The sequence below is a fragment of the Mustela putorius genome, unplaced genomic scaffold (genome assembly GCF_011764305.1).
Source record: "Mustela putorius furo isolate JIRA1106 unplaced genomic scaffold, ASM1176430v1.1 tig00003854_pilon_pilon_pilon, whole genome shotgun sequence".
Lineage (NCBI taxonomy): Eukaryota > Metazoa > Chordata > Mammalia > Carnivora > Mustelidae > Mustela > Mustela putorius.
In genome coordinates this window covers 8,700,275-8,726,784 of record NW_025422006.1, presented here as the reverse complement: position 1 = coordinate 8,726,784, position 26,510 = coordinate 8,700,275, and the positions used below count along the sequence as shown (strand labels likewise).

General features: G+C 45.1%; 1 protein-coding gene across 3 annotated transcripts in view; it reads left to right on the top strand.

Annotated features, from left to right (window-relative positions):
* The window catches only part of TRPM3 (transient receptor potential cation channel subfamily M member 3), a 251,974-nt gene extending 227,367 nt beyond the window's left edge, over positions 1-24,607 (top strand). For 2 of the 3 annotated variants that reach the window (XM_045065091.1, XM_045065093.1), the window contains 4 exons: positions 4,947-5,097; positions 5,216-5,415; positions 6,923-7,055; positions 16,096-24,607. In XM_045065091.1, coding sequence (XP_044921026.1) covers positions 4,947-5,097; positions 5,216-5,415; positions 6,923-7,055; positions 16,096-17,548 — 1,937 coding nt within the window. In that variant the 3' untranslated portion in view covers positions 17,549-24,607. The remainder of the gene's footprint in view (positions 1-4,946; positions 5,098-5,215; positions 5,416-6,922; positions 7,056-16,095) is intronic. The other variant, XM_045065092.1, reaches the window with a different exon arrangement.
* Positions 24,608-26,510: the final 1,903 nt, after the last annotated feature.

Sequence of the window (26,510 nt, the reverse complement as noted above, 5' to 3'; positions counted from 1 at the left end):
CACCCACGACTCACACATGACCCACCTTGGCTTGTAACATCCTGCTTTCTCATTCACCAGATGAAAAAAAATGAGGCGTATTCAGTTTAATAGTGCTTTTTAAGTGGCTTAAGGCTGAACATGTGTGCAAATAGCAAGTAGACCAGAAGCCGGAAGAGTCCAAGACTTTGTCACTGGTGCCCCCTGCAGTGGGGCATGTCAGGCAGTGGGGGCTAATTATTTGATTGGTTTTGGGCTCAAGGTGGAAAGTGTAAGGCTTCTACAAGTGACCTACAGGGATAGACCTACAGGGATAGATTAGCTCCAGGGATATACCATCCAGTCTGAGAGTTATTCTGGTCTTTTACTCCTTGCCACAGAAACACAGAGTCACAGAATAACAGGGCTAGATGGGCTTGGAAATCATCTAGTCCAGCATTTCTCAATCGTTAGTCATATAAACCATTCATTGTTTTGTAGAAATGTGCTCTAGCCTTTGATGGTTTTAGAGAAATTGGCTTCTTTTTCAAAGCTAAATTATTTTTTAAAATGTATCATCATGGCCCTAAGTTGAAAAATCAGTGTGATTTTATAGAAATAGAAGATAACCATAAAACAGAGCGACCATCACCTTGTTATGAAATTCTGTCCAGTCGTTTGAGCCTTCAGCCTGCCCAATTTTCACTAATAAGGGAGTTCAGCAAAAATGAAGCACGTCTTAAAGGACTATTATCCTCAACTGGCGTATTCTTTCTGATGGAGTCAGGGAGATCAAAAGGGACTTGAAACGGTCATCAGTTTCTCACTGTCTGATTCAGTGTTATTCAGTGCCCTGCCCCTGTATTCTGAAATCATCTTGGACTTCCCATGCTGTAGGGAATAGCATTCCCGACATTCACATGTGGAGAAACTGAGCATTCCCATCCATTCACATATGGAGAAACTGAGGCCTCTTCTCTCTCCTTCCTGACAGTTACCTTTGTGCCACGTCACTACCGCTTTGCCTCTTACCTAGCAGTTTGGCTGGGGGAAGGGAAAAGAAAAGAAACACGGAAGAAGGCAGAGGCAGAGCTGACAATGGTGCTTTTGACTCTACAAAGTCGGAGCTTCCCTGGTTTTCAATTACACCTGCTCTTCCTCTCCTCTGTTACTGGAAGACATAGATGGTAGCCCTACCCAAAAGCTGAAAGAAATAGAAAGTTGCCCCCCACTTCCATAAGGAAAACTCCTGTCTGGCTCCACCACCACCCAAGACATTTAGATCAGGAACCTTCTAGAAGGATGTAGCCATACGAAGGGAAGCATCTCCAGTTGTCTTGCCAAAAAAAGCATTGTGTGAGAAAAGAGCAGAGCCATCTAAATCTAATTCACCCTTGGAGTAGGCCGTAGAAGCTGTGCTAATGGAATTCTAAATCCTTTGGCAAACTGTATGGATTTTCAAAAGGAGGTGGAGAAATCCTTTTTGTCCTGTTATCTTCTCAGGATGGATTTTTAGTTGAAAATCCTTCCTTAAAAAAAAAGATAGGATAAATGTAGTCATACACTTAACTAAGCTCTTTATTCCATTGACTGTGATCTGGAATAAGCTTTTGAGACGTTTCTTCAGACAGGAGGGGAAGGACAATCTTGGAGAAATACGCTTCTTCGTCATATTTTTAAGGATGACTCTGATTATATCAAACACTGCCTAGTGTTTCATTTTAATTTTCTGTTACTCTTTGGGGAGAAGGTACTGTGTGAATTTTTTAAAAAGTTTCTTTTCCAAATATATTATAGGATGGAATTGAAAGGGTATGCATCTTAATCTTTGCGACGTGGGTGCCTACATCTGATACCCATAGTGTGAATGAGATTTCTTTCTTCACTCTCTGACTTTGTTACCTCATCGGAATGGCTCAGGCCATTATTCATGTTGATGGAAATGAGAAAAATTCAGATGCCTATGGACTTGTGTCTGCATTTGTTCATAACAGAAAGGCCCCCCCTCAGCCCTGTGTAGGCCCCTTCTTCAGAGACACAGTGGGAACTGTAATCAAGAAGGCTTGCACGGACTTTCTGACTGAGATCTGGACAGGGAACCTCAAGCTTTCTGAGCCTCAGGTCTTCATCTGTAAAATGGGGATAAGGATATCTATTGTGTCAAAATGTTGTCACAATTAAAATAAGGTGGTATAACTAAAGCTCATAGCACAGGGCCTGACATTTAAGCATGCACTAGGTGGTCGCTACTATTATTATGTATTACTACATTGGAAAGGCCACTTGAGATAAATCAGAATACTTACCAGCTCTGGGGTCAGAGGGAAGCCAGGACTCACTTCTTCGTTCATCACTGTTATCTCCAGTCCCAGTTCCGCTAGCACATAGCAAGCTCTCGGTTTGTTTTTGTTTTGTTTTGTTTGATGAATGATTGAATGGTTCTGGCATTACCCCTCATTAGCTGTGCGATCTTGGGTAAGGCATGTCACCCCTCGTGAAGTGCCCAGAGCAGAGGCTGGCACGTGCTATGCTCTCGCCATGGGTGTCCTCCCGTCTCTACTGTCCTTCCCTTTTGAGGATCCCAGATAAAGAACTGGGATCAGCATTTCCTGGGGAAGATGGCAAGGGAGACTTCATTCAAGGGGGTGGAGAGCTACTACGATGGTGGTTTGCGATAGGAGAGAGAGACTGGGCCCAACTCTGAATGCAGCCAGGGAAACCAGAAATCGGTGGGTAGGTCAGTAGCTGGAAAATCAGGAAGAGGAAATACCAGGGTAGGGGGTTCCTGCCCTACAGGCCGAACCGGCTTCTTGGCGAGGGCTGGCCAAGGTGGTCAAGACACAGGCTGGGGGATGGTGGAGGATGAGAAAATGGAGCAGATATCGGTGGTGATGAGTTATTAAGGGTGGGAATTCTGGCCAAAGTGGCTTAGCAGGATTCTTGCTGAAAATGACAATGAAGAGACAAAAGTCCAGGCCTAGCTGAAAAAGAGCCCAGAAGAACCTGAGCAGAGCTTAGCCAGGCAGAGAGTCTCTGTCAATACCTCCCCCAGTCCTGGCTGGAAAGGAGCGGAAAATGAGCTGGGATGGGTTCCAGAAAGCTCCAGAAAGCTACGTGAACGTTGAAAACTGAACAGGGTGCACCCAAGGTGGAGCATGGGAGTGGGAGCGAGGTTTCGGAGGGGCCTTCTGGAAGCAAAAGCAGCATCGCTGAAAATCAGGAAGTAAGAGAGAGCGTGACATTTCTAGGAACCACAAGAGACTCAGTCCAGTTTGTATGCTGCGGAGGGGTAGGAAGTGGCTAGAGGTGGCACAGGACCAGATACCCTCAGAGTTTGGACTTTGTCCTGAAGCACGGGGGGGGGGGGGGGCTCCATCACTGGGCCTTCCAAAGGAGTCATCAGCTCCTTCCAGAGGACCCTCTTGGGTGGTTTTAGTGCCCCACATACCAGTAACAATGATGCTGAAACACACCTGACCCTGATACACAATGGCCTGATCCAAACGAAGCATCTTTTCTGTCTTAGTGTCCTGACATTAAAAACCCCTTTTGGGCTAAGAACATGCATTTTGGGGCTTGAGAAAATGTCAGAAATCACATACACTTACCATCCTAAGTCTAGCTCAGGGGACTCTCCTTAGAGGCACCTGGGAAGTTTTAAAGGGAAGAAATACGCTTTCCCCCGCCACCCTCAGAGATTCTGGTTCAATTGTCTGGGGGTGGAATGGGGCATCTGCGTATTTTAAAGCTCCCCAGCACAGCCAGGGTTGAGAACCACAATGGCACACCCCACGTAGCCACGTTAGCTCTTGAGAAGGGAATGGACCCCCCTTGCCAGATACTCCAGCCGAGACTCTGGACCAGCATTGCACACCTTCCCGGCAGACCTTCAAAAGCTGCCTGTAGCAAGTGCTGAGACCACTGCAGGCCCCTCCTGCTTCCTACAGGCAGGCCACCTTCTAAGCCAGTAGGAGGCAGCTGGAGAAGGAGAGGGACCTCACGTCTCCCTGCTCACCCCGGGCACCGTCTCACTCCCCAGCCATGTTCTCCTTGCAGCGCTAAAAAGCTCTGTGAAGGATTTGCTTTTCCCCTGAATTTACCTGGAAACTCGAAGCAGGCCTCATTAGCACATTACTCACATTCCCCCAGTCCCACACATCACCTTCCTCCTCGCCCCCACCTCCAGAACTTTCTCTCTCTCTCTTTTTTTTTTTCCCACTTGCCCACTTATTCAGTGCAGTTGGGTTCTGTGCCCTGGGCCCTTGAAAAGCGCATTTTCAGAATGGAAATGCCACCAGAAGAAAGCAGGTACCTAAGGGCTCCAGGGTCCCAGCTCATCACCTCTCATTGGCCTCCCAGCGAAATCCCATCCATCAGGGGCGCCGAGCAGCAAGCCCTCCGCAGACTTCCCAAGGCGCTGCCCTGCTTTACGCCTTCTACGCTGGGGCCGCAGATCCTTAGCTTGGTGCCCTGGGTTGTTTCCCACAGCAGTTAGCTGTGCCCTGTGTTAATTCCAATCAATAACCCGCTGCCACTGCTCTTACACCTGGCTGGACGCTGCAGCCTCCACGGCACATTTTGGAAGTAACTTGCTGGGGCCGTGAGACTCTGCACCCCCCGCCCCTCCCCAGGAAAGCCCTTGACAGGCTTCCTCCTGACAGCCAGTATCCTTCGCTGGGGGTCGGGGGCAAGGGACAGGGTGAGCAAGCGGGCGTCCCAACACTTCTTTCATGTCCTGTGACACCTCGGGAGCCGAACCAGCTCTGCTCTGGGATCCATCCCTTGGGATATCCACAAAGCTTTCATTTTTCTATTTTGGCTTTTTTAGAATTCTTTTTTTTTTTTCCTTTTTGTTTGAGATGGTCCTCTTTTTCTTCCATCTAAAAAAACCCTCTCTCCTTTAAATCAGTCCTTTTTTCTTTTTCTTTCTTTTTTTTTTAATCACAGAACCACAGATTCTCATTTCTTGCCTCTGTTGCTTCCTTCAGCTCCCTGTGGACAGAATGAGACCCGAGAGGATGGCAAAATAATTCAGTTGCCTCCCTGCAAGACGGGAGCCTGGATTGTGCCGGCCATCATGGCCTGCTACCTTTTAGTGGCAAACATCCTGCTGGTCAACCTGCTCATCGCTGTCTTCAAGTAAGTGGATCCTTCCTCGGAGGTCTTGGGACGGAGTGGGAGGCCAGGGGAGGGTAGGCTCTGGTGCCTGAGAAAGGAGTGGCATCTCTCACTTGATTCTCTCTCATCTCTATTTCAGCAATACATTCTTTGAGGTAAAATCCATATCCAACCAAGTGTGGAAGTTTCAGAGGTATCAGCTTATCATGACTTTCCACGAAAGGCCGGTTCTGCCCCCACCTCTGATCATCTTTAGCCACATGACCATGATCTTCCAGCATCTGTGCTGCCGATGGCGAAAACACGAGAGCGACCCAGACGAGAGGGACTACGGCTTGAGTAAGCTTCGGGTGACGGCCCTGGGCCACCACAAAGCAGGGATTCCTACCATCTCCTGCAGACAGCCATGTAGGACCCCATGCCCACCTGGTTATGCCTGTAGGACTTCATGAGGAAACCAGCCCTGCTCTCTATTAGTCAAAGGAAAAACAGAAACACTCCACGATCCACCTTCTACCCAGTGTTTCTAAAAGGAGGTTCTATTGGCATTGGGATGGAATAATTCTTCATGGCGTGGGATTGTCCCACACATCACAGAAGATTTAGCACGCCCAGCCTCCACACATTGAATACCAATAGCTCCTGCAGGTCCCTAAATGCCCCTCAGTACCCCACGCACACTTAGGAACCACTGGGAGTCCAGCCTCATACAGGCAAGCTCCTGTGGTTTCTCCAAGTGTGTTAAATAGAGCACCTGCATTAAATCTACTGGGCCATAGCCTCTGGGTTTGGAGCTCAGGGGGGTACCTCTTGGTGATCACTAGTGCGCCAAAGCTGAAACCAAAGCCACTTCCTCAATGGCTTCTCTAAGTCTGAAGCTTTTAACAACTTCCCTGACAAAACAATGCCCAGCTTCTTTCTAGACATTAAAACTAGTGAGTCAAAGAGGGCCTGGAATTCCAGAAGTTACTGTTTCCACTAGAAACACAAATCTAGGCAAATAGAAAGCTTAGTGGGAAAGGGGTTCACATTTCCACTGGGCTCTTTCTATGGCTGCATCAGTTATGAATTACTCTCCCTGATAGTTACAGAAAACCGGACTAACAACAACACAAATCAATAAAGTTGTATTTTTCTCGTGTAACCAAAAGCGAAGGGGTAGGAGTCCAGAGCTCAGTAGTCAAAGACCAGAGCTGAAGTCAAAGACCCTGCATTCCCTTTTAGGCTCCGCTCTTCCTTCTTGCACTGTCTTATCTCGTGGGAGCAAAATAGCTGCTGTCTTCCCAGTCATCACATTCGTGTTCCAGACAGGAAGAAGGGGAAGGTGCGAAAATGTGGAGAGAAGCAGCTCCCTCTGAAGAGTTTATCAGGAAGGCAGAACCTCTTCCCAGCACACCACCCCTCCCTGCAGCACACTTCTTTCTCTGGAGCCAAACTGGGTCTTGTGGTTGCTGCCAACCTCAGAGGAGGCTGAGATGTGTGGATGTGGCTTTCCAGCCTCAGCTGTGGGCGTCTGCCACACTCCACAAACCAGAAACTGAGCTTTTGAGTAACCTGCTTTTTCTTTGACTTAGCTCCTTTCTCAGCCTTGCAGTGTGTATGATGCGAACCCGTCCCTGCAGTAAACCAGACACACTCAGAACTCCAGGGCTCCAGAGTGAGCCTAACGCACAGAAGGAGCACAGGGACAGAGGTCACCCGACTGGGCTGGGAGTTAGCCTGACACTTAGTAAAGAATGTCAACCCCTTTTCTGAACGTTGATTAAGTGAGGAAAGTCATTAGGCTCATAGATCAGACGCCATTGCTTGTCCTTCCTGTCTTACATCGCTCACTTTTTTTCCACAGAATTGTTCATAACTGATGATGAGCTCAAGAAAGTACACGATTTCGAAGAGCAGTGCATAGAGGAATATTTCAGAGAAAAGGATGATCGATTCAACTCATCCAATGATGAGAGGATACGGGTGACTTCGGAAAGGTACGTTCCATGGGCACACGCCCCTCCCAAGGATGTTTTGTGTCATGGCGTGCCTTACCAGCTGTGTTTGTTTGCAGCCCCCCAAAACAAAGATTCCCCTTGTGCTTATTTTTATTGTCCAAGCTTATGAGAGAATGGAACATTGTCTGAAGCATCTATCGACCAAAATCCCATACTTAGAGATCCTGGACTTCTCCAGGAGGCAATAGCACCCACTCTCCTGGACACTAGGTTGTTGAGTCTAAGACAGGTTTGCTGGCTCAGACCAGAAATTGGAACATTCCCGCCCAGACACCAACCAAGAGAGACCCAGCCCAAGGAGAGACCTTGGTCTCTCCTTGGGCTGGGTCTCCAGCAGGTTGGCGTTTCATGTAGATCTCCAGACATCTTTTCAGGAGGAGAACAGTCCTCGTACCTGGTTCATATGGATATTCAGTGCCTCTGAATCAGCAGCAGCCAGAGCGTTCTGAATTAGGTACAATAATAGATGAGGGGTTTTTTTACGAATTATTTTGTTTTATTCTTTTAATGGAACCATATGAAAACAAATGAAGAGAAGCAGATTCTTCTAGCCAGTGGTGATATACTTGCAGATCTCACTGGTCCAATAGTTTTGTGGACCAGTAACACTACAAGAAAAAAAACAATCCCAAAATATAAAGAAAGAGTCCTGGAAGTGTAATTAATCTAGCTTAATGCAAAGGGATTTACATTTTCTGATTTTTCTCATTTTGCCGTAGACTAATAAACACTTCATTCTGGGCTGGCATGTTCAAAACCCATCATTTGGGAACCATTCTGGTAAAGAATGTGCAGACTTACAAAGCTTGGTGTAACTTTCAATTGTAAGCATTTGAGACATGAAGATGGTACTATTATAAATAGTGGGGAAAGGCTTTATATTGATGACTTTAGTTGATATGATTTAGACTTCTAAGATATGAATCAGTGACCTCAAGTTTTCAGGAAATGACATTTTATCTGCTCACCCACTTTGTACACTCTCTAGTGGCTCTGTAGAAATTACACAAGCTGCATTCTCTGTCCCTGGCTCTTCATTTCTTTGAAGAATGCAGTCTAGATAAGCAGGTATATACACACATGCCAGTGAGTGATTGTATCCATTGGTACTCCGCCAATATTAACAAAGTTTAAAGCTGCGCACAAATTTTATGCACATCTGTATTGCACAACAGAGCATTCTAGGACGATATGATGTGAAGCAATTTTCTGGCAAACAGAGGAAGGAGCTGTAAATCTAAAAATCTCTCATTCTAAGGCCTTGAAAAAGCTATTTATTAATGGACATATAGCCATGTGGTTTCCAGAAAACTATGCCACGCGGACACATTGCCTGTTGCTCAAACATTTCCAAAGCATATGTGCACGAGACTTTGAAATGTTTTTTGATCTCAAAAAGCTACAGACCTGGGATCAAAGAAAGGTAGGGGGAAGGAGTGTTGAGATGCAAGGAAGCCTTCACCTCTCTGGGGAACTAGAATGAGAGGTATGGGCACCAGCGCCTGGGAACATGTTGTGACCATGCCACCAGTTCCTTGGAACTGGATAGAAACAGGAAGGAACTATATATAACACCTTGCCTGAGCCTCTCATGCCCACCTGTAAGCACTTGCAGGAGACTCCTTCCCCAAGACCGTCTTCTTCTGGGTGTGGTTACAGAGCTCTGCCCTCAAGGACGATGACCAAGGTGAGCAATTTCCAGAAATTCAGGACAGATCACAGGCACCCCTTCCTGTGTCTTAGGCATTAAGTAGCTTTCTGGAGGAGTGGAGGCCTGGAAGGCCAGGACAAGCTCACGACCAAGCTCAGGTGCCAGAGAGGTGCATCTAAGTCCAGGTCTCATCCTGCTTCTGTTGCTTCTGTCTGTGTTTGTTTGGGGTTTGATTTTTGTCGGTGGTGGTAGTGGTGGTATTGGTTTGTTTCGCATTTGCAAGAGTACCAAAAAATCGTTAAAAACTAGAATTGCAGGGGCGCCTGGGTGGCTCAGTGGGTTAAGCCGCTGCCTTCGGCTCAGGTCATGATCTCAGGGTTCTGGGATCGAGTCCCGCATCGGGCTCTCTGCTCAGCAGGGAGCCTGCTTCCTCCTCTCTCTCTCTCTCTGCCTACTTGTGATCTCTCTCTGTCAAATAAATAAATAAAATCTTTAAAAAAAAAAACAACAACTAGAATTGCACTCTGCACAACAAACGCCACAAGGTGCATGAGGGAACAAAGATCAACCAAGGAAGCAGAGGACCCGTATTCCCCACCTCACGCGCGCTCTAGGACACTTTCTGAGTGGATTGGCAGGTGAAATCACATGTCCCATTTGCTTTCAACAGATAGACAACATACAATAGATAATAAATGATAGATAATACACATATATATAATACACACACACATGTGGATAGTTAATGTTTAATTTACGTAATTAACTGTACACATATGAATAAGATATTATATAATTCTCTCTTCATGTTAAACAGCCCCAATACAGGAATTTGAGATCAGAAAAATTAAGAGCTGGCTCTGCTCTGCTAAAAGACTTGGGAAAAGGATTTCTTTACATAGCGAGCCCCACATTCTTCTCTGTGCCACCGCCTGTAAAATATAACTTATTTATATAAGTTTTACTTGCATAAATCTTTATAGAAATACAAAGATACTTCCATAATTGTCAACTTAAATGCATCATTCCTAAGTCATATTTTTGCACCCAAATGTTATATAAAGAGTGCAATACAGTATTTGAGAGATCACTAACACCTCTTAGGAATTGATTCTGAAAAATCCTTCTTTTCTCCATTATATTCATTTTATCTCATTGTTGACTTGATAAGTATACCTGCTATGCCTTCACCATAATTCCCCAGATGCCCACCAGCACAGATCAGGTGAACCAAGACAGAACCAAGACATTGGTATGACTCTAAAAATACCTTCCACTGACAGTATTGGCCCCTGTTCCACCCCCTCTCCTTTTGTTAATAACCAGCCAGATATCCACATTTCTCCCCTCAGCCCAGTGTGTCAGCCTCCCTGCTAAAATCACTAGGTACTCCATCACAAACATTATGCATCTGTGTTACTGTATTGGTCTAAATTATCAAGACAAGATGACTGCTGTGCCCATAAAGTCTCCTGTTAAAGAACTCTACCTTTTTAAAGTACTCAAAAAGTACCATCTGCTTAACTATATACTACTGAGCTATTCTGTAATGCTGCCTAGAATTTATGTCAAATTCATATAATTCCTATAATTCAGGAACTTTTCATATCAGAAAAACCTTTTCCTATCTCCAGTCTCCTGGCATTTCTTTTTAATTTCCCACTGGTTATTAAGGATTGCTTCCATTTTCTAGTGATCGCAGCGGCAAGTTCTTAACTCCCTTAAAGCAGGGTTTGCAAACTGGTGGCTCTTGGGCAACATCTGCCCACAGAGGGCTATTGGGTTAGGCTTGCAGTAATGGTTGAAATCTGTTCTGAGTGCCTCCGGCCTGGGCATCCCCTCTGCTGCCACAGCATCCCTGCTCTGTCCTCACCTGCTTCCCGACTTCACCTGCTCACTTGATCTGCCCTCCCCGTGGGCATTTAACTCTCAGACCCACAGCTGAGAGCTTCCAGATCACCCTCCCCATCACCCCACCTGTCCAGTTCCACTTGTCAGAAGAAGTTGCAGTTTGATTTTTCTTCTCTCCAGTAACAATTTAAGCGAAGAAGGATATACATGGTTTCTAGCATCACTTATCGAACATCATCATTCCTGAGCCAAAAGGCTCTGTGCCCTTTTTGCTCTTCACCTAGATCAAAAAAAAAAAAAAAGGAACAGTCATGTGACTATTAATAGTGTATTCAACTTCTAATTTTCATAACAAAGGGAGACAAGAATAACTTCAGATATATGAGACTCATAAGTAATCAAAAACCAGTGTAAGCCAAGAAAGATGAGCTTTACCCACCTCCCAACCATATCTTTTTTCCAGTGCTGATCTTTGGTAGCTCTGCTGATTGAGTTGGATTTAAACTGCGTTCCCTTTTCCTTCCCAGTATGATGAGAAAGATGACTAGCCCAAAGGGAACGGAAGGTGACCCCAAGGGAATTGAATAATTCACAAATTAGGTGTCAGTCTATGGAGAAGCCAGAGTTTGCCTTATTTGTTCTGCATCATTGCCTTTCATTTGAAAACCTGTGTGAGCATGCCCTCTCCCCCAGCAAGAGGCCCTGTGATTGGTTCATGTGATGCGGGATTGTGTTTGCCCCTTATCCTGTAGCCATCCTTCTGCTAGCACTCCAGGGAGGTTGGTTTTTGTTTTTGTTTTTGTTTTTTTAATTCAGTTTAATTAATATACAGTATATTACTAGTTTCAGAGGTAGAGTTGAGTGATTCATCAGTTGCATACAACAGCCAGTGCTCATTACTTCAAGTGCCTTCCATTTTAATGCCCGTCACCCAGTTACCCTCTACCCCCCACCTCCCCTCCAGGAATCCTCAGGTTTTTCCCTAAAGTTAAGAGTCTCTTATGATTTGCCTTCCTCTCTGTTTCCATCTTATTTTGTTTGAGATCTAAAACAGGCATGGCAGGGCACCTGGGTGGCTCAGTTGATTAAGCGTCTGCCTTTAGCTCAGGTCACGATCCCAGGGCCCCAGGATCAAGTCCAAATAGGGTTCCCCGCCCAGTAGAGAGCCTGCTACTCCCTCTCCCTCTGCCTCTCCCCCTGCTTGTGTGCTCTCTTCCTCTCTCTTTATCAAGTAAATAAATAAATCTTTTTTAAAAAATAAGTGAAACAGGCATGGCCAACCAGTCCTTGTCTGTCTTTTTTTTGGGGGAGGGGAGGTAAAGATTTATTTATTTATTTATATGACAGACAGAAATCACAAGTAGGCAGAGAGGCAGTCAGAGAGAAGAGGAAGCAGGCTCCCTGCTGAGCAGAGAGCCTGATGTGGGGCTCGATCCCAGGGCCCTGGGATCATGACCTGAGCTGAAGGCAGAGGCTTTAACCCACTGAGCCACCCAGGCGCCCCTGTCCTTCTCTTTCTTTTACTGCATTTCCTTTGACCACATTTTGAGCATATCAGGAAAGAAAATGAATTTCTAGAAAATAACAGCTCTTAAGAAATTGCACTTTGAAGCTGACATTTTCTGTGTCATTAGAATCTTCTTGTGAAGGCTCTTTTCTTCATCATATTGGCCATTAGAGGCTCGTTGTCTTCTTCCCTGTGCTTTTCAACAACCCACTGCGTGCCCTCTGGTGGGGTCCCAGCTGTCACTTTCTTGGGCACCCAGGGACAGGAGACATCACATCCTTCCAGGACCCTGTCATGCCCCTCTTGTGCTTGCCTCCGGAGTGATGCTGGGTAAGCCCTGTGACGCCCAGAGACGTGAAAAAGGGAAAGAAGAAAAGTGTTCTTCCCACACGGCATCTTCCCTTCCATGGTGCCTCTTTTTCATCCTCACTTAGTGACTTCCTGTCTCTCTCTCCTTGAGACTTCCTATCGATTCATGAATTCTTACCATTCTTACTTCTGTTTTATCTCCTGAGTGGTTTGACCAGAGTCAGTAACTAGTGACTGCAATCGTGACCCAGAACTCTGCTTATCCCTCACACCTATTTATATTGGTGATGCACACCCATGTACAATCACTTCTCAAAAAATGTTCTGGGAGGCCTGAGTGGCTCAGTCGGTTAAGCCAAAGCCTGTGGCTCAGGTCATTGGCTCAGGTCATTGACTCAGGTCATCCCAGGGTCCTAGGATCGAGTCCCACATCTGGCTCCTTGCTCAGCAGGGAGCCTTCTCTCTCCGCCTCTGCCTGCCACTCTGCCTGTTCGTGCGTGCTCTCTCTGACAAATAAATAAATAAATAAAATCTTTAAAAATAAAAATGTTTTAAGACGAAGGGAGGCACTCTGTTTATGGAACAAACATGTAAATTTTGATTCCAGGATCTTTTCTTCTCTTCAACTCTTGTATTAAACCTCTGCAGTTATATTCACAACCTAACTGCTCATACCGTTTGGTGGTTAAACACATCCAGAAATCCAGAAGTTGGAAGAAACAGCCCCTCCTCCCAATTCTTACTTTTCCGAACCGCTCAGACCCCACAGGAGAGCGGCTGAGGAGAGATTGGCGAGGAATAGCTCCGGGATCCTGTTCGGGCTGTCTTCCCCACCACCTCCCCGTCTGCCCTTCCCTGGGGCCCTGCTCCTGTCCTTGGCTTTTGAGGTCCCCCCCCCCCGGCCACCTCTTCGTTTTCCCTGAAAACCCTCTTCCTCCGTGCACCGCCTGTCTGTCCTTCCTCCGTGCACTGCCTGTCTGTCCTTCCCTCTCCCTTCCCTTCTGTCTCGTTTACTATCCGGAACCAGCTCCTAACTCCTCCTTGGGCTCATGGTGCCTTAGTTCTGCCTCTCACCGGCTGCTTTTCTCTGCCCCGTTGGATCCTTGGGCGGAAGGCAGGAGGGACACAGGCAGGGAGCCCCCCGCAGAGCAGGGAGCTATGTTCCAGTGTTCAGACCCGTGCTCACACACAGTCATGCTGAAAGAGCATCTTTCGCTCTCTCCATACCAACTTTTTACATACCAGGCTCCAGGAAAGGAAGGAGAGGAAGGAGGAAGAAAACTGTCCTGCCTGTTTTGATTCTGCCAACACTCAACAACTAAGAGATCCCAGTACCGAGAGCATCCAAAATGGGAAGTCTCATTCTACAAAAATGGGTCTCTCCTGCTCCCGACTTTAATGAAGACGTATTTTACCCACTTACCCAAAGCTTACTGCATGGCAAAATATGAAACTGCAGTCCCTGTGAAACCAAACTGCAGAGGCTAGATGGTGACAAAGTGAATCGTGCCTCTGTACGACACACAAACTTATTATTTTAAGTAGTGTTTCTCCAGCTATGTTTATACCACAAAATCAACTGAAGCTGGGGAAGGTTGTATTTTCCTTCTGAATCAGCTGCATTAGCTGGGCGAAGAGCATTGGGTTTGCCAGATACAGAATTGCTCAATTTTCAAGTCTTTTAGGAATACACCGGGGCGTGGCGGCAGAAAGTTCCCGGACCCTGGAAGTGCTGTGTTGGGTCTGGAGCACGAGAAGGACATCTCCAGGGCAGGGCTGGTGAGGGCAGTCTGGAACCTTGAGCCGGGGGAAGGGACCCTGGAAGATAAAAGAGTGAGAGGAGGGAGTTGGGGGGGGTTGGGGGGACTATTGCGGACAGAGACAGAGACAGGGCCGGGGCCAGAGGCTCACACATACCCACTCTGGCCAGAAGAGCTTTTTGGTTTTTTAAAGCCTCCAGGTCTGGGGCCCCTGGGCGGCTTTGTAGATTAAGTGTCTGCCTCTAGCTCAGGTCATGATCCCAAGGTCCTGACATGGCATCTGGCTCACCGCTCAGTGTGGGGCCTGCTTCTCCCTCTGCCCCTCCCCCTGTTTGTGTTCCCTCTCACTGTGCTTCTCTCTGTCAAATAAATAAATAAAATCTTAAAAAAAAAAAAAAAGAAAAGAACTTCAGTTCCTCTGAGAGGGAAACCACATGCCTCTAACTCCTCCTTTGGGCACTGTAACGTGTATTTTTCTCTGACGAGGGTGTCGCTACAATTTACATATTGCCCCCTCCCCCCAATCACAACAGCTGAGGGGACCCAGCCCCAATTCCCACCACTGTTCTTAAAGCACATTCTGTACTCCGCCCCCAGCATGTTTCTTTGAAGGCTCAGCAGTCATGGGGCTTACTGCGCCCACTGGGAGTATTGGAAAGGTATCTTTATCTCTAGCTTCTCCAGAAAAGTTGTGAATGGATCTCACTTAGAGTCTCCAAAAGTTCTGCCTTGCGGCATTTCACAGTGCAAGTTGGAGGTCACAGCAAAGCTTGGTTCTGGTTTCTCCTTCCCCAGTCAAGTGAAAAGTATGGCACAGCTTTATTTTAAGTATGTGGGCTCTGTCTTTGTAAATAAATGTCCAGGCAGCCTACTAGACCATTGAAATCAAGTTCATAACCACGATGGACTCGGTGAACCATTAGTGGCAGCTGGCAGCATGGAAATGGAAAAAGGAATATGAGACAGATCACGCCCTTGAGAATTATCAGTGGGGAGGGTAGAGACATCTAGAAATGACTGTAATATAAGGCATCTGTGACCAGCTATCCAGAGAGAGAGAGAGAGAGAGAGAGAGAGGAGTAGTAGAATTTACTTCTTGATAGGCACTCCAGGTTTTACCATAAATTACTTTATGTAATCTTGGTTAAATTTCTTGATGTTTGCTTTTCCCTCATTAATGAAATGCTTGGGTTAAATTATGTCACAGGTGCCTCTGTGACAGGACTGTATTAATTCCTTCAGAGGTGCTAAATTTTAAAAAGATGATTGTAAATGGCAACAACCAAAAAAGATGATTATCTAAATGCAAAATGAGGGCGCCTGGGAGGCTCCAGAGGTTCTGAGCCTGCCTTCAGCTCAGGTCATGATCCAGGGGTTCTGGGATCGAGCCCCATGCCCGGACTCCCTCCTCAGTGGGGAGTCTACTTCTCTCTCTCCTTCTGCCGCTCCCCCTGCTTGCACACACTCTCTTTTTCGCTTTCTCTCTGTCAAATAAATAAATAAATAAATCTTAAAAAAAAAAAAATAGTGCAAAGCAAAATAACCCCAGTCCACACTCCAAGTCTTCTGTGGACACTGCAACAAGAAAAGCTGCCTCCTGAAATTCTCTGGTGCAGTTCTGAATCAAGTCATCGAAAGGCAACATCCTCATCTTGGTGGCAACTGATTTAGCCAACGCCCTGATACATGGTTAGTTCCTTGAACCCCGCTCCAGGTCCCAGCTAAGTCATGAGGTACTTGGGTCCCACTCCACTTCAATAAGAACTACTCAACTTTGGTGTTTATCGGGATTGTGCATTAAATTTTACTGAGTGGAAAGGGGTTTGGTAGATAAATACCACTGGATTAGATCATCTCTCAGGCCTCTTCCAGCTCCAGATGATTTAGCTTCTCCGGAGAGGAGCCCGGCCTTGCGTGACCCTCCTTGTGTTTCTTGCCCAGGGTGGAGAACATGTCCATGCGGCTGGAGGAAGTCAATGAGAGGGAGCACTGCATGAAGGCCTCGCTCCAGACCGTGGACATCCGACTGGCGCAGCTCGAGGACCTCATTGGGCGCATGGCCACGGCCCTAGAGCGCCTGACAGGTCTGGAGCGGGCCGAGTCCAACAAAATCCGCTCCCGGACCTCATCTGACTGCACAGACGCCGCCTACATCGTTCGCCAGAGCAGCTTCAACAGCCAGGAGGGGAACACCTTCAAGCTCCAAGAGAGTATAGACCCTGCAGGTGAGGAGACCATGTCCCCAACTTCTCCAACCCTAATGCCCCGTATGAGAAGCCATTCTTTCTATTCAGTCAATATGAAAGACAAAGGTGGTATAGAAAAGTTGGAGAGTCTTTTTAAAGAAAGGTCCCTGAGCCTACACCGGGCTACTAGCTCCCACTCTGTAGCAAAAGAGTCCAAAGCTCCTGCAGCCCCCGCAAACACCTTGGCCATTGTTCCTGACTCTAGAAGACCGTCTTCGTGTATCGACATCTATGTCTCCGCCATGGATGAACTCCACTGTGATATGGACCCTCTGGACAATTCCATGAACATCCTTGGGCTGGGAGAGCCCAGCTTTTCGGCTCTAGCACCTTCCACAGCTCCTTCAAGTAGTGCCTATGCAACTCTTGCACCCACAGACAGACCTCCAAGCCGGAGCATCGATTTTGAGGACATCACCTCCATGGACACGAGATCTTTTTCTTCAGACTATACGCACCTCCCAGAATGCCAAAACCCCTGGGACACTGACCCTCCAATGTACCAGAGCATCGAGCGCTCCAAAAGTAGCCGCTACCTAGCCACCACTCCCTTTCTTCTAGAAGAGGCCCCCATTGTGAAATCTCATAGCTTTATGTTTTCTCCGTCGAGGAGCTACTACGCCAACTTTGGGGTACCCGTGAAAACAGCAGAATACACAAGTATTACAGACTGTATTGACACAAGGTGTGTCAATGCCCCTCAAGCGATTGCTGACAGGGCCACCTTCCCTGGTGCCCTGGGAGGCAAAGTGGAGGATCCATTGTGCTGCCATCCTGAGCGAGAAGCAGAACTGAGTCACCCCAGCTCTGACAGCGAGGAGAACGAGGCCAAAGGCCGCAGAGCCACCATCACAGTACCCTCCCAGGAGGGTGATAACTCGGACAGAACCCTGTCCAACAACATCACGGTTCCCAAGATAGAGCGTGCCAACAGCTACTCGGCAGAGGAGCCAAGTGCATCATATGCACACACCAGGAAGAGCTTCTCCATCAGTGACAAGCTCGACAGGCAGCGGAACACAGCAAGCCTGCGAAACCCCTTCCAGAGGAGTAAGTCCTCCAAGCCAGAGGGACGAGGGGACAGCCTATCCATGAGGAGACTGTCGAGAACATCCGCCTTCCACAGCTTTGAAAGCAAGCACAACTAAACCTTCTTAGTCAGCACTGCAGGAGGCTCAAGAATCCAGCCCTGAAATCCTCCCTGAACTCCACCTGTTCCCCTTCCTTGAAGCTTACCTGCTTTATTCTTAGCTGAGCAAAACAAGCAATGCCTTGGGAGGTGTTAACTCGAAGGTGACCTCTGGGCCACAGATCAGGAAAGCACTTGGTCTAGCCCAGTGCCAAACACAGGGGCTTTAAGTCATGTTCACACTCGATGGGTAGGGTGGGAAAAGAGGGAGAAGAAGGGGTGCGGTGAGCGTGTAGGTCTAGCGACTTCAGAAAGCCATGAGCTCTGGGAATGAAGGGGCTTCACGCACTCTCCATGCCAGGAGGCATCTTTCCATTTCTGACCATTATCAAGAGTTTTAGGATACAGGGCTAAATTGCAAAATAAGATAAAATAAAGTAGCCAGCATACAAATGAGATATTCTAAACTTCAATTCTGTTTTCTTTTCACATTGGCTCCATCACTGGTGACTGATGAAGAGCATCCTTTTTATTCAGTATAAGCCGGCAGCAAGCAGTTCTACCTAACGTCCCACATCCTTCTCATGCCAACACTTCTGTAATTGATCATTATAAAGAAAAAACAAGGTAACAGTCATAGTTCACCTGTCTCTTCTATATTCACTTCTGGTGCCACAACTGTTGATCTTTCTTGAAGAAAATAAAGGGAACAGAAATGCCTTTTTGTGTTGCAAGCAAAATGAAAGAAGAATTGAGGCTAAAAACAAGGGTCAAGTAGTTTATTACAGACAGTGGGCATTCGAGTATAGTCGAGCAAGCTCAGGATGAATGTAATTAAATAATTTTATATTTTTAATTTATTTTGTACCTCACTTGTCATCAATGAAGTCACTCACTGAATCTGTGATAGTGAACTGAAAGAAAGAAATATATATAGTGGGCAGAACTCACCTAAAATTGCCATGTGGTATACTGTTACATTCTCACCCTTCATGTCCCGTGTCATGCTGCTGTGTGATTGTCATCATTTGCATGGCTCCCCCATGTCTTCTGAACATCTCCAAGATGTATCTAGAAATTCTTCACACCACTCATCACATGACCATTTTGTATATGAAGATCTGATCACACGTGGATATTTTCATACCTAGAGTTTTGCCATTTAATCTGAGCTCAGCATAAATTTAATTGGAGTTTTTCAAGGGCTGGTATCTTTTATATGGAAATGTTCCAAAGTACTTTTTAAGGAAGTTTCAAATCATAAATAATCTTAGAATTGACTGGGAATTTGGTACAACCCAAAGCCATCAGTTGCAGGCCTACCATGAATATTTTTCTTATATGTAGAGCTATAAAAATGATAGAGTAGACCCAAGTAGAAAGCAAACCACATAAAGACTTCTATAGTATATGCTGCTTATATACCTATATATGCATTTACACAGAGACATGTTTATATATAGTATATAGACAGGCATATAGAGCTTTCTTCAGAGGCTTGGACTTTTCTATCACCTTGAGGTATAAACCAGGATTTTTAATATCCAAGGAGTTCCATTGAAAGAGCTCATTCTGTTAAGTTGAATTTTGACAGATGTTGAAATTATGTTTTTGTTTTTTTTTTTAAATCCCTATGACCTTAACTCTTCCTTGTCCCAAACTAAAGTTGCCAAAATGACTGGCTACCTGCCCTTTGCTTCTTTTCTGTCCGGAAACACTTGCTGCGATGACATCTTATTTAGTCTGGTTTCTCCTGCACGAAGTGATTACGCCAAGTACAGTCTGAATTAGACATGCAATTCTAAACCAGATAGTATTACGGACTCTTTAATACAGACGTACGTTACTAGGTCAGAATCTGGATTTGAAGGGGGATAAAGAAATATTGACCCTCAAATGTTCCAATTCCTTCTTGTGTCCCTGATTTTCAAAAGAATAAAATCTTTAAGGAAAATGACCTAATATTCTCGGCCCCCAAAATACTATGTGGTTCTCCCGTTGAGTTGTCATTGGGAGCTCCAAATTTTCTCATTATGTGAAATCAAGTAAATATGTGGACTAAAGCTCTAGACTGTAAGGTTTTGTGTTTGTTTTTTTTTTTAAACCCCTCTGAACAAACCTTTTGGCTATAGAAATAGTTATGAGGCCACATACAAAGAATTAAAGAATTCCTTCTCACTCTTTGGCATTTGAGTAAATCGGACACAAGCAACCAGACTCCCTCGTGTGTGATTACTCTAGAAATGCTTACATTTTTATTGAGCCCCACATTGGCTGTTTCCCTTTCAGCAAATAGATATTTGGTCTGAGAAAAAATCAGTTGCCCTTAAACTTCCTTGAGCCATGCATCTCAGTGAGAATCTGATGAAAGCTCTGGGCCCTCTCCCCAGAAGAAAATGTATATACATGCAGCATTGCAATGTAACTTGAAAGGAGGGTCCATGAACCCCTGGTTCCAGTTGCTTGATAATGAGGAAGAGGAACCATGTTTGTTCATAATCGATACGAAGTCCAAATAGGCACTTTACATTTGAGACCATTTCTCTGTGATTCTCAGGAAGGCCAAGTCTCAGCACCAGAGTTGGAACCAAGATTTTGTTCTTTTCGTCCCTTAGATTATATTTTGCTATTTTGATATACTTGTATCCTAATGTTTGATGATTTAAGAAGCCAGAGGCTCTCTGAGTGAGTCTGTAGAGGAATCCAGGAAGGAGGCAAAAACCATTATTCTTTGACCACAGAGCAGGACATCATGGTACCTCTAGGGCCCCATTCTGGACCAGACGGAAAGCGAGGGAAAGAAATTATGTGCACAAGTGTTTCCATTCATCATGATTTCTGGAGAGACCAGAACAGGACCGGGGAAATGCAGTCCTTGCCTGTCCAGACCTCGTGACTGCCTGGTCCTTTTGTCGTACAGGAAAACGAAGCTCTTACCTCTTTGTGATGTGTGCAAAATATATAAGCCAAATTTGAATTACTTTAAATGTAAACCGTGCAATTCTCATGAGCCATTTCTTTCCTGTGCACATACATGTGTATTCTGTCTCAATCCATTTCTTCCCATTTCTGGGTTCTCCGCGCCCCGCCATGGCATTGACTCCATGGTCTTGTGCAGTCAAGCTCGTGTTCAGCTCATTTATTCCATCCCGTCCCTGATCAAGGGGACGTTAATTACCTGTCTCTATGAGTTAAGCAGCTCATGGGCAGCACATTATTGAGGAACATAAATAAAGTCAGAGAGAGCTCACAGCAGTAATAGCTTTGGTTTCATCATCTGCTTCTGAGGTGCCAATTTTTACATGCTTCTATACGTCATGATTTGTTCTAAGTCACTTGTTCCTTTTGAAAAAAAAAAAAGAAAGAAAAGGGTGTTTTATGAAAATGGCCATGGAAATTCCCTGATTGACCCATACTTACAGTTAGAAACTTCCTCCTTGACGGATTTGAATGAGGGGCTGGAAAACTTGGGCACAGTTGCCATGGCTAGTTCATACATTTCTGCAAGCCAGAGGTGTATTAGCAGGCAGAACAGAGCACTTTAACAGAACTGGCTTTCCTTTTAAGTCTAAACTTCCAGGTCTAGGATATATATTTAGCACTTTGAAAGTTCTCCTTAAAAAAATACATATACACACACACATACACACACACACATATGTATGTTTGTATGTGTGTGTGTGTGTGTGTATATACACACACATATATATGTGAATATATATATGAATAATCCAGTGGGAAAAAGGTACTTGTAAAAACACACAGTGTGTTTCTTCTGAATGTTTCAAATGTATTCTCAAAGATGGTTTCTATAGATAATATTATGGTAGATAACTGGATAGTACATTAATTCGACTTTCTGAGGCTCTGCAGTCTAATCTTCCTGAATGTTTGGCTGTGTGACTTCTGTCTTGGCAATCGATATTATCCAGTCATCCATCATGCGCCATCTATAGACTGTGCCATCCGATGTGTCGAGCAATGCTGTATTATAAAACACACATACACATATATGTAACCCATTTTTCACCCGGCATAGTTGTAGCATGTGGTTGTATTAATGAACGTTACAGGACAGCTTTATAATCACTGGCCAATCTGTAACATTCAATAAAGAAGCACATGTTGCAAGGATTAAGTATGTTCCCAATTCCACGTTATTCAGCATCCTCGCAAAATGAGCACTTTGGTTCCCGATCTGCTTTATGGTTTTCGCAGTCCTCTAACCCTCAAGGAACTACTTGCCTGGGCCGAGGTCCGTCCTCTAACCAGCCCCGTGAGCCGTGGTAGGCAAGTTGGGTTTTGCAAAATGCGAACTGGCCTGTGATGCGAAAGACTCTGTGACAAATGAACTTAAGATAATATTTTCAACTCCAGTGTGGAATTAGCTGTTTGTTTACATCTGCTAACCCCCTGCGGAAGCAGTGTACAGTATTTTATAAATATGTTCATTTAGTAACACTGATACGTTTGTTTCTAGATGAAGTGATGCTAGTGTGTAGGTAGTTATATATGTTCTCGATATTGCATCTGACTCATTATTCTTTAACGATAGCGATGTAACTTAAATGAAGTAATCCCTCTCCAAATCCAGTCTTAATTTTGTGGCGACAAAATGCATGCTCTGCTTTATGCGTTTCTTTTGACTTTTTAAAGACACTTAATATTTGACTATTGCCTGCTGTAACACTTAACCCAGCTAGGAATTCGCTCACATTGTTGGGCTTCTTATACTGTTTGGGGATTATGTTTGATTCTTAAAAATTAAAAACAAAAAAGTAACCAAGGGTTTCTTTTTAATCTTATTTTAAGCTCCGAACAAATAATATGAAATAAGGTATTAACCACAGGGTGCGTAGCTAGGGGACCCAGAGATGGCTGGCCGACACTGTGCAGGTGTTGGCGCATCTGTGATGTAGGAAAGACACATTTCTGATCCTTTAGGGCCACTGGGTGCAAATCGCGAAACCAGAGAGGAAAGTGAGAAGTCCATTCGGACAGTACAGAAAGCCACAGAGCATTATGAATGAGTGGCCCAATGACGCCCTTGACCTCCCTCCTACCTGGTGGCTTTTCTACCTTGTGTGCGAGCCTGGTCCAGAGGCGAGCGAGGGGTGGGTGACTGGGGGTCTGATCCAGAACCGGGTGACTGAAGAAGGTTGCCCTTTAAAGAAATCACCATGTCATTATCAGAAGCCTCTCTTTTCCAAATGGAAAGGAGCCACTTTGCACAGTCTTATAAATGACTGCTCTTCCAACAGGGAGAGAAAACTTCTCCCAGCCTCTGCTGGCCTAAGCTTTCTCTTCCCTTTCCGTGTCAAATGTTCTCCTTCCCCATACCAGAGTCAACCAAAGCAGGGCTTGGTTCTGATTTAAGGAAAACAAGATTTTTTTTTCTTTTCTTTTTTAATCCACTCACAAAAGCCATGTTGTTACCTTTTCTCTGATGAGTTCCTTGCGCTGGTCGCTGCTATGACATCAAGACGTGACGATCTCTATATGTCTGTCTGAGAAAGGGTCTCGGTGGCCATGTAATCCACCTGGCAGTAAGAGTGAGGTGAATTTTCCCTTCCCTAAATTCCCTTGTCTGCCAGCCCCCTTAAGCCTCCAGCCCCTTGCCTGTCTGCATAGCGTTTATGTGCTGGAAAGTGAAAAGGGCACACATGGCCACAAGTCGGTGGGCTCTCTGCAGAGCTTCGGTACCAACCTTGACCCAGGCCTTCCTCCGGGACGGGCAGGCTGCCCGGAGCATTGGGCCACAGAAGTAAGTTCAGCTTGGCCCCCAGATGTGCAGCTTTCTTCACCCCCCTAACTTTCTTCTTTTCTCTTGGCCCAGCACAACAGGCTTTTTGCCAAACCCACAGACCCTTGGTCCTATGACCTCAGCACCCCGTGGAGCCTGGCACAGTAAGCTGAAACACGGGCTCCTTGGAACAGGTCATGCTTTCAGACTTTGTCCACCCCTCATCTTTCCACTAACCTAGGCTCTCCCCACCCACCCCGCATTCTACCCCCTATCCTGAACTCAGCCAGTGTTTGTGTCGGCCCCGTCCAATTCTATGCCTATCTGAACCCTAAAAGAAGCCCTCACGTCTTTACCCCCGTTCCCCACATGTCATCAGAACCAGCCGTCTGCATCTAGATGGTGAGGCTGCAAGCCCAAGGACAGGCAGGGCCTGACGCCAGGACACACATGTTCCCGTTGGACTCAAGAAAGACAACAGGAAGAAGCAGGGTTTGTGGGGCACGAGGGAACACGCATCCTATGACAAAAACATTCACATTCCAATTTGTAAACACTCTGCTAGCCAAACAAACATGTCTGCCAGCAGCATTCAGTCCCAGGGGCAATAGTTTGGGACCTCTGACTTAGGGCCAGCTGGGATCATGTTCTTGATCCTGACTTAGTGTATACAAGAAATACACCGAGAACTGAGGTGGGGGTGGAGAGGAACTCACCCTATTCAGGGTTATTCCTTTTCTCCTGAATGAGAGATGCATGTGTATTTGCTAGCTGCATCTTTCTGGACCCAAAGGCAGGATCTTTGTGAGGGGGATTCAGAAGAAGAGTACCGTACATAGCATCGTATCAAGGCTGATCTGCTTTTTGTCACTAGAGCGTCTAACTTGAGTTTATATTGTTGTTCCTGCTGTGCAAAACAGTATACATGGTATACTGTACTCATAGTCATTTCATAACCTAGAACTTAGACTCTCATTTGTAAGCATTCTAACCATAGTTTATAATGGGGGAAATTATTCAGATATCATTTTTAAATGAATTCCTATAAATATAACAATTTTGAAATTGGGTTTGTTAAATATATATACATCTTTTCCTTCTTTGTGTATGGATAGACCACGGTTGGCATACCTATCGACATTATAAATATATATAAATCCTTAGAGGAATTGTTCTTTTTTAAAGGTCTATTATTGGATTCACAATGCACTTTGAGCTTGTTTGTTTAGATATATAATTCGAAGCAGAAGTTGGCAGATACCCTGGGAAAAACTTTCTGAAATTTCTGTAACAAATGTTTTGCAATAAAAAAAAAAAAAAAAAACCTCGGTAGTTTAAAACATGACTTGGGTTTCCTTGTGCATTTATTTGCCATCACTTGATCTCCACCATCTGCATGCCAAGAGGAGTTGGGGCACACAGAGATAATTGCTTAGGGCCATGTAAATTAATTTGCAGAGCAGAAGTTGAGAACAGGTAGCCTCTGGAAAAGGCTGCCCTGGAAAGTTTCTAAGGAACAGGGAGGGTTTAATAAGACACACGGAGGTCACTCCAGGTAAGGGGAACAGTAATTTGATGAGCCTTCAAATGCTCTAGTGCTTCATCCTGGTTAGAACTTCTGGGCAGCCCCATGGAATCTCCAGTACTGACCCCAGTTTTATGAATGAGGCTTTGCTCCAACTAGTCTCTTCATCTGTACCTTTCCCACTGGCTCTGTCTAGCCAATCTTTTGAAAATGGGACGGATGGTATAGCAATGTGTCTGTGTTTATGAATATGCAGATTTATGTAACACACACACTCTTCAACCACATGCTCTCAGATTTCCTGGAAAATTGGGTCCACCATCCTTTGCTACCAAAATCTCAGATTTGGAAAAGCATAGCACTTCCTTGAAGGAGATATTGATGAAGGCTGAAGAAAATTAATTCTCTAGGGCTAAATTTAAAAGTTAATTTAGATTTAAAAGTAATTTGTCTGTTACTTACTTGTTGACATTACTCTGTTTGATTAAAAACCAGAACATGACTTGTTGTTTAAAGGCCTAGATTACCACATCCCTATCAGTGGAATGTTCTCAGGAATTACTTTTTTACCTCTCCTGATCTCTGGTTGTTAACTTGGCCTCCGCCCAACATTTGACACAGTACTGTCTTCCAGTTTCAGCCGTCTATCAGCCATCTTTCTCTTGTGCTGTGTCACAGTCATTATCTTAGGACATAATATAGTCACACTAAAAGGACTTGTACTCAAAACAATGAACCATTGCCCCAATATTCTTCATCTCAGGCACCAAAGACCCACCTATTTTATATAAGACTAGATGTGTTTGTTCGTCAGGGCTGCCTTTTAAAAATACCACAAATTAGGTAGTATAACGGAAATTTTTTGCCTTATAGTTCTAGAAGCAAGAAGTCCAAGATCAAAGTGTTGTCAAGATTGGTTCCTTTTGAGGGCTGTGAGAATCTATTCAATGCCTCTTTCATAGCTTCTCGTGATTTTCTGGCAATCCTTGACATTCCTTGGCTTGTGGCATCACCCCAATCTCTGCCATCTTCACATGATACTCTACCTGTGTGCCACCCGTGTCCAGATTTACTCTTCTTATAGTATGTCACCCACTGCATTCCAGTGTGACCTCACCTGAACTAGTTATATCTGAAATGACCCTATTCACCGAAAAGGTCACATTCTAAGGTTCAAGGGGCTAGGATTTCAACATAGAAACAGTGGGGGCGATAAAACTCAACCCTTAATATGAGGTAAATTTATAAGTAAGAGTGTGGCAGTCATTTATCTTTTTAATATCTTTCAAAGCAGAGAAATTGGAATTCAGGAATCAGTTGGAAACAATAGATGTACTGTCAGTAGGGGAAAAAAAAAAAATAGACCAACTGTGCCATACCATGGAGCCATTAAGAATAATTAAATCTTTGTACATTGACATGAGAAGAGGCCATTGGTATATTGTCAAGTCTTTTTATTTATTTATTTTTATTATGTTCAATGAACCACTGTATAGTACATCATTACTTTTTGAGGCACGTGCCCTCCTCAATACCCATCACCCAGCTACCCCATCCCTCCCGCCCCCCCTCCCCTCTGAAACCTTCAGTTTGTTTCTGGAGTCCATAGTTTCTCATGGTTCATCTCCCTCTCTGATTTCTCCCCCTTTAGTTTTCCCTCCCCACCCCTACGGTCCTCCGTGCTATTGCTTATGTTCCACATATGAGTGAAGC